This window comes from Myotis lucifugus, unplaced genomic scaffold (assembly GCF_000147115.1).
Source record: "Myotis lucifugus unplaced genomic scaffold, Myoluc2.0 scaffold_144, whole genome shotgun sequence".
Lineage (NCBI taxonomy): Eukaryota > Metazoa > Chordata > Mammalia > Chiroptera > Vespertilionidae > Myotis > Myotis lucifugus.
The window spans coordinates 3,220,476-3,227,000 of record NW_005871192.1 but is presented as its reverse complement, the minus strand read 5'-3'; the positions used below and the strand labels follow the sequence as shown (position 1 = coordinate 3,227,000).

The following is a 6,525-nucleotide window of genomic DNA, read 5'->3' as shown; positions in this document are numbered from 1 at the left end:
AAAAACCAATGGTAATATCATTGTCCAATAAAAAAGAACCAGGACTCTTTGGAGAATGGCTGATTCTAGACATTGGGCACGGATTATGTGAGTCAGGAGCATCTTGTAGTGCCGGAAAGTAAGGAAGTGTTCAAAAACAAGAGGACAGAGAGCGAGTGAAAGGGACAGCGGAGCCAACAGGAAAAAGCTCCCAAAAGCCAAAGATGGAACAATTTGAGCAAAAAATAAGTAGTAGTTGTGTTAAAGTGTAGGCTAGGGAAGCTTTTGAAATCTGGCATACATCTTCGGTTTGGCTCAAATAAACTCATAAAAATTTTAAAAATAAATAAAGTGGAGGCTATTCAAGTATGGTGAAGGGGCAAATCAGGAGTTGACTGCCATTAAAAATATAGTGTATTACAGTTCCCAAGAGGGGGGACACCCCAGGCCACAGGGGGGCCACATGAGGAAGCACTGGGGTTGATTAGGAGGCAGAAGGAGCAATGGGGGAGTGTGACCCGGAGCCTTTACTGTGGTTCTATAGGAAGGATCAGGCAAGGCATTAGCAGGTTTAGGATTGGCTATTATGTTAATTTCAGCAGCTATGGGTCATAGGTGCTGTCCCTAGTTGTCTGGTACCTGTCTGGACATGGCTAATTAGGGCTGGGGATTAGTAGTCCTGCATACGAGAACCCGATAGAGAAGGTGGTAGGGATGCAGGCCCTGGATTGGTTGCCTGCATCGGAAAGGCCCACTCAGTGGAGAGTCCTTTACTATGTCTAGGAATTGCATGCCCAGGGAGGGGCAGTCTCCCCAGAGGCAGCAAGACCCAGATGCCCAAGAATCAGAAACACATGGCTGATGTGGTAGTATTGGATGATAACCCAAAGCATAAAATAAATAGCCATGAGTCCACACTGTATAAATAAAAAGATTGAATATTTAAATAAATGGAGAAGAGACAACTCTCCCTTATAGAATTCCAAATTATTATGCAACCACTCCCCATTCCGTGGTAGACAGTTAGACAGGAGCAAAGCAAGGACGATGGTTCAGGTACAGAAGAACCGCAGGTCCAGTCTGACCCCACCAGTCTAACACCTGGTGCCTTTCTCGCCGCTGCCAACAATTCCAGGAGATGGAGTCTCCCCACTCGAGTATGAACTGCACTCAGAGACTTACTTTCAAAGAGTACTGATACCGAATTTTTGGACTGGAACCCGGATTCTTTGTCCGCCAGAATCGAAGAATGAATCCACGGACAGAAAGTGATATAGCAAAGGCGGAGATTTATTGAAGAACAAGTACAGACTCTCACATGGGGAGAGGGAAAGAGTCCCACAGAACTGACTCCCATGTAGGGAGGGGGAAAGGGTCCCACTGAGTTCCTTTTCCTTAAGGTTTATAAAGGCTTCAGTTCCTGTGTCCTGATATCCCCTCTGATTGGTCAATATTCCCCTTGGAATTGGTTACTATAGTGATTCCTGAGGCCCTCCTCCCTCATAGTCCTTCCATTCCTCCAGGCTTTCTTCTTTTCCATATGAATGAAGGGCTTCCTTCCCTTTATTTTGTAAATATAGACCTTTCTTGGCTACTCCCAGTTCCCTTGTCTTATGGAGATGTAGCTGCACCTGGCTTCGTTGTTATGGAAATGTACCTTCTCCCAGTCTGCAGCCCCCCAGCTTTTCCATGGACCCCAACTCTAAAAAAAAAAATCCCTAAGCCTGCCTATGTTCCCCCAAAATTCCTGCTTCAGCACAATATGGAAAGAAGGTGAGAAGTAACTTTACAGTGGAAAGATGCTTTTCTTCTGAGATGAGGGTAGAATCTTTTCAGAGAGTATTCTGTTATCTGATTCCACAGCTTCTAGCCTTTAATCATTTTATTCCATTAAGATAACTTAGGTAGATAAAAGAATGTTTGGATAATGCCAGCATCATCCTAAGATGTCCTGCTCCAAGCCTCCTTCCCCACCCCCACCCCCAAAAATGACAGCTTCTCCCACCTTTCTCCACGTTCATAGTCCCTGTAACCAAAAGGGGCTAGAAAGCTTTCTGATATTTTTTCTCTGATTCTATGTCTCCTGCCAGTAGACTTTCTCACTCTCTTTGCTAATCCAAGATTTAAAACCCCTTATGATAGGCTTGGCTGGTGTGGCTCACTTGGGCTGGCCTGTAGTGTGTGGGTCAACCTATGAACCAGGAGGAGGTCACTGCTCGATTCTGGCCAGGGCACATGCCCAGGTTCCAGACTCAATCCCTAGTAGGAGGAGTGTAGGAGGCAGCCAATCGATAATTCTCTCATCATTGATGCTTCTATCTCTCTCTCCCTCTCCCTTCCTCTCTGAAATCAATACAAATATTTTTTAGAAATTACACCACCTTACAATAAATTTGGCATTTTCCTTGGAAAAAACGAATTACTTCATTTTTACATATCAATGGAACTGAGATGATAGTGATGGGAGAACAAGGAACAGTAGAGGTTTCCTAAAGCAATTCATTGGAGGCAATTTAGAGAATAAAAAATCACTATGCAAATATAGGCCTATTAACAGTTATTCAGCCGTGAAAACAATCATTGCTCAGAATAGTGGAGGGCACTAGATTCAGGTTTTCCACCTCAGTTGCTAAGATTCTTTTTAATTAATGTAAGCCCTTTGAATGGTTATAAATCTTACTCCTCACTACATGATTATTATTCTGCCAACTGCTTTTATGACTAAGAGTGCCCCAGCTGTCTTCCCTGTTCACACCATTCCCTTGCCGTCCGTCCTCTACTCCTTTCTTTGGCAGAGAGGAAGCCACATGGTCCCCTGGCTTCTGGAAAGCAATTTTCCACCTGAACAAGCAATCCGTTGAAACAGAGAATCCATGAACAACACGTAAGCAAAAAAATCTTCTCCTTCTTGTATCTTCAAGGAGTCCCCAACCATTTTGCTGAGAAGAGACGGCTAGTACTTATTTTTCTAAGGCTTTGCAATGTCTAAGGGGTGGGTGAGGATTAGGCATTTGCCCTACCCCTTCCTCACTAGAAATGCCAGAGTTGGCTGTGGCAGCAGCTGTTTTACTGTTGGCTTCTGCAGGACCTTCCTTTGAACCTGGTGGGAATGCCTGCCCCACAATGCATAAGAAGGGTTGGGAAACCAAAAGCCAGATAACAATTCATAATCTTGGTTTTTGTCACTACTCAGAATTCCTACTTTAAACCTATGTCACCACCTCAGTCCCCAGAAAGGGGCTGGAGTGGGTCTGCCTTGGGTTGGCCTGCAGTGTGTGGGGTTTTGGCTTCATGCAGGAAAGATTTCACAATGGGAGTCCAGGCGATTTGGAGAGTAGGATTACTAAAGCTTGCTTCTTCTATCCTAAGTCCTTCTTTGTTTCACTGTCCCCAGCTCTAATAAACATACTCTGAAGTCACTCCCACACAAAGACAAAAACCCATACACAACAGGCTGGCCCCTTTCTGATAATATCTAGAAATGCTATAGGAAAGAAGTGAGCCACACTGGTCTGTGTGGACTCACTGAGAAGTAAAAGTCACAGTTGAAGAAGTTAGCCAAGGTGGGCTGCTATTAGCTAGATGAAGTCAGAGAAAAGGGGCCTCGGAGACAGATTCAAGGGGTTAGCCCAGGATGAGCTGCCACTGCCTGATGCTCACCTGGTTGCAAGTTTAGGAGAAAAAAATAAAGATGCACCCCTGAGACAGAAGCAAAGCATGGGCGTGCTCCAGAGAGAGCCCAAACTGGGTCTTTGTCTTGAGGGTTCTTATCTGACTTTTAAAGGCACAGAATTTTATGAGAGGTCTTAGGGGAAGATCTCATTAGACTATTCGTCAGCTTTATACTGATGTGCCCAAATGACACTTATTCCCCTGATTTCATCTGTCCTTGGGTGTAGTTGGCACAAATGGCACTAATTGTATTTCTGTTTTCTATCTCCCTGACTAGGGTGATTTAAGCTATTTACTCTCTGGTTGGGGAGAAGAAGCGAAAACCATTTACTCTAAAGTGCCCTTGGTCAGGGAAAATAGAATTTGGCAATTTACCAGATGGCTACTAATGGCTTGGTCATGTACCCATCTGTCTCAGTTTCCCTTTTCCATTTGTCCTGACTTACTAACCCATTTCACCCAATTGGGAAACATTAGGGTTTTTTTCTTCCTCAAGAATCGTACAAAGCTCACCCAGAATCGGAGAGACTATACCTGTACTGGGACCTTGGAATCATTTGACCTCCTTCCTGCTGTTTGGCTCTAGTGCCAGGTCTAGCACTACTCTCATCTGTCGAATTTGCCACAAGCCCAGAAGCTACCTTTGCCATGGTCTTCACAGGGAGAAAGAAACCTTTCCTCTACCCTCTTATGGTCACTGGGGGCCTGTAAATTAAACTAAAAAAAAAGCTAGCTTAGCAACAAGAAAGACAGATTTTTACTCATATGCGTATGACAAATAGAAGAGTTCACAGAAAAATGTGACTTCAGAAAGCCCTTAGAATTTTGAGCTTATTTACCATCTTAATAGAAGGTGGGGAAGGGGAGAAGGGCAGTTACAGGAAAACAAATTACTTCCTAGTAGGGGGAGGGAAGGACGGGGAGTCGGGGAGGGAGAAAGGACACTTAAGAGAAAACAAATTACTTCTGGGAAAGATAAATGGGCCCTTGGGAGAATAGATGGGAGTTTTGCAACAACATCTCTTTGGGTGTGGTGCCCCCTTCTAGTCAATGTTCCCTGGTTTCAGAGAAGGGCTTCATGACAATTCAGTGCTTTTGGCAGGCTCATCATTTAGGTAGATAAGGACGTTTAAGGGCGGGAGGGGGGCCTATTCCCAAATGCCTTCAGTTTAAAATAATTTGTATGCTGCAGTGGCTATTCTGGGCCCCCTCAGCCTTATTCCAAGGATTGGCTGTTGATGATAAGATTTAAGGGAGGGCTGTGTTGTGATGGCTGCTGGTACTCACTACAAATCCTTCCTATCTACTAATGCCTCAAGCTACTGCCACCTCTTGCTACACCTCACATTCTTCATTCTCTGGAGTGAGAGCTCCCCCTGTGGAGAGATTTGGACTAAATCGTACAGGCCCAGGGTTAGACTATTTGTCTTTTTTTTTTTTTTTTAATTGTTTAAAGTATTACCTGTCTCCTTTTTTCCCCCGATTGACCCCCCCTGCCACTCCCACCCGCAAGGGGAAGCCCCCACCGCCCCAGTGTCTGTGTCCATTGGTCATGCTAATACGCATGCATACAAGTCCTTTGGTTGATCTCTAACCCTCCCTCCCCTGCCGTTTGTCTCTGGATCGATTCTTGTTCATCAAATTATGTTGATCATTATATCCCACATATGAGTGAGATCATGTGATATTTATCTTTGTCTGACTGGCTTATTTTGCTTAGCATAATGCTCCCCAGTTCCATCCATGCTGTTGCAAATGGTAAAAGTTCTTTTTTATAGTGGTGTAGTATTCCATTATGTAGATGTACCACAATTTTTTTAATCCACTCATCTGCTGATGGGCACTTAGGCTGTTTCTAAATCTTAGCTATTATAAATTGTGATGCTATGAACATAGGTGTGCATATATCCTTTCTGATTGGTGTTTCTGGTTTCTTGGGATATATTCCTAGTAGTGGGATTACTGGGTCAAATGGGAGCTCCATTTTTAGTTTGTTTTTTTTTTAAATATATTTTATTGATTTTTTACAGAGAGGAAGGGAGAGAGATAGAGAGTTAGAAACATTGATGAGAGAGAAACATCGATCAGCTGCCTCCTGCACATCTCCCACTGGGGATGTGCCCGCAACCCAGGTACATGCCCTTGACCGGAATCGAACCCAGGACTCCCCAGTCCGCAGGCCGACACTCTATCCATTGAGCCAAACCGGTTTCGGCTCATTTTTAGTTTTTTGAGGAAACTCCATACTGTTTTCCACAGTGGCTGCACCAAGAGAATATTAGGTTGAGTTTCCAACTCTAACTAAGTCTTTAGGTTGAGATTCCAACTCTAACTAATTTAAGATTATATTGACTTAGGAATTAGCAAACCTAGGGAGGAAGATGACATCAGTCACAATTGTTCAAAGTCATGTAACTTCTCTTTTTCTCCATCTTCTGCTTTTGCTTATTTAAACTCTTGGCTTTCTTCCTTCTAACTCTTCCACTGGTCAACACAGGCTGTGTCCAGGGTGCATCCTTATATCCTCAGAAAGGAGGGAGAGTTTCTAGTTATAAATAAAATCCCAGAGGAGGATTCTGATTGGCTCTAGTCAAGTCACTGCTCATCCTTGAGCCAATTACTGTGGCCAGAGAAGGAAGGGTTGTATGATTGGTAGCCACTCCAAAGGATCAAAAGTACTCAAGTAAGAAGGTAAGTTCTAAGAATCAGAATGTTAGGCAGACAAAAACAGCCGATATCTGTAAAGAGCAGGGCTCCTATAAAAGGACCTACAACCCTATTGTGAAATGGGGAATGGACTTGAATAGACAGTTCTACAAAGAAGATATACAAATGGTCAATAAGCAAAAGATGCTCAAATCATTAATCATAATG

At 43.7% G+C, this 6,525-nt stretch overlaps 1 protein-coding gene across 1 annotated transcript in view; it reads right to left on the bottom strand.

Annotated features, from left to right (window-relative positions):
• Window positions 1-2,000, bottom strand: part of LOC102417622 (protein LSM14 homolog A-like) — a 7,502-nt gene extending 5,502 nt beyond the window's left edge. The window contains exon 1 of the mRNA XM_014460874.2: window positions 1,985-2,000. Within this exon, the coding sequence (XP_014316360.1) occupies window positions 1,985-2,000 (16 nt within the window). The remainder of the gene's footprint in view (window positions 1-1,984) is intronic.
• Between the last annotated feature and the right edge of the window lie 4,525 nt (window positions 2,001-6,525).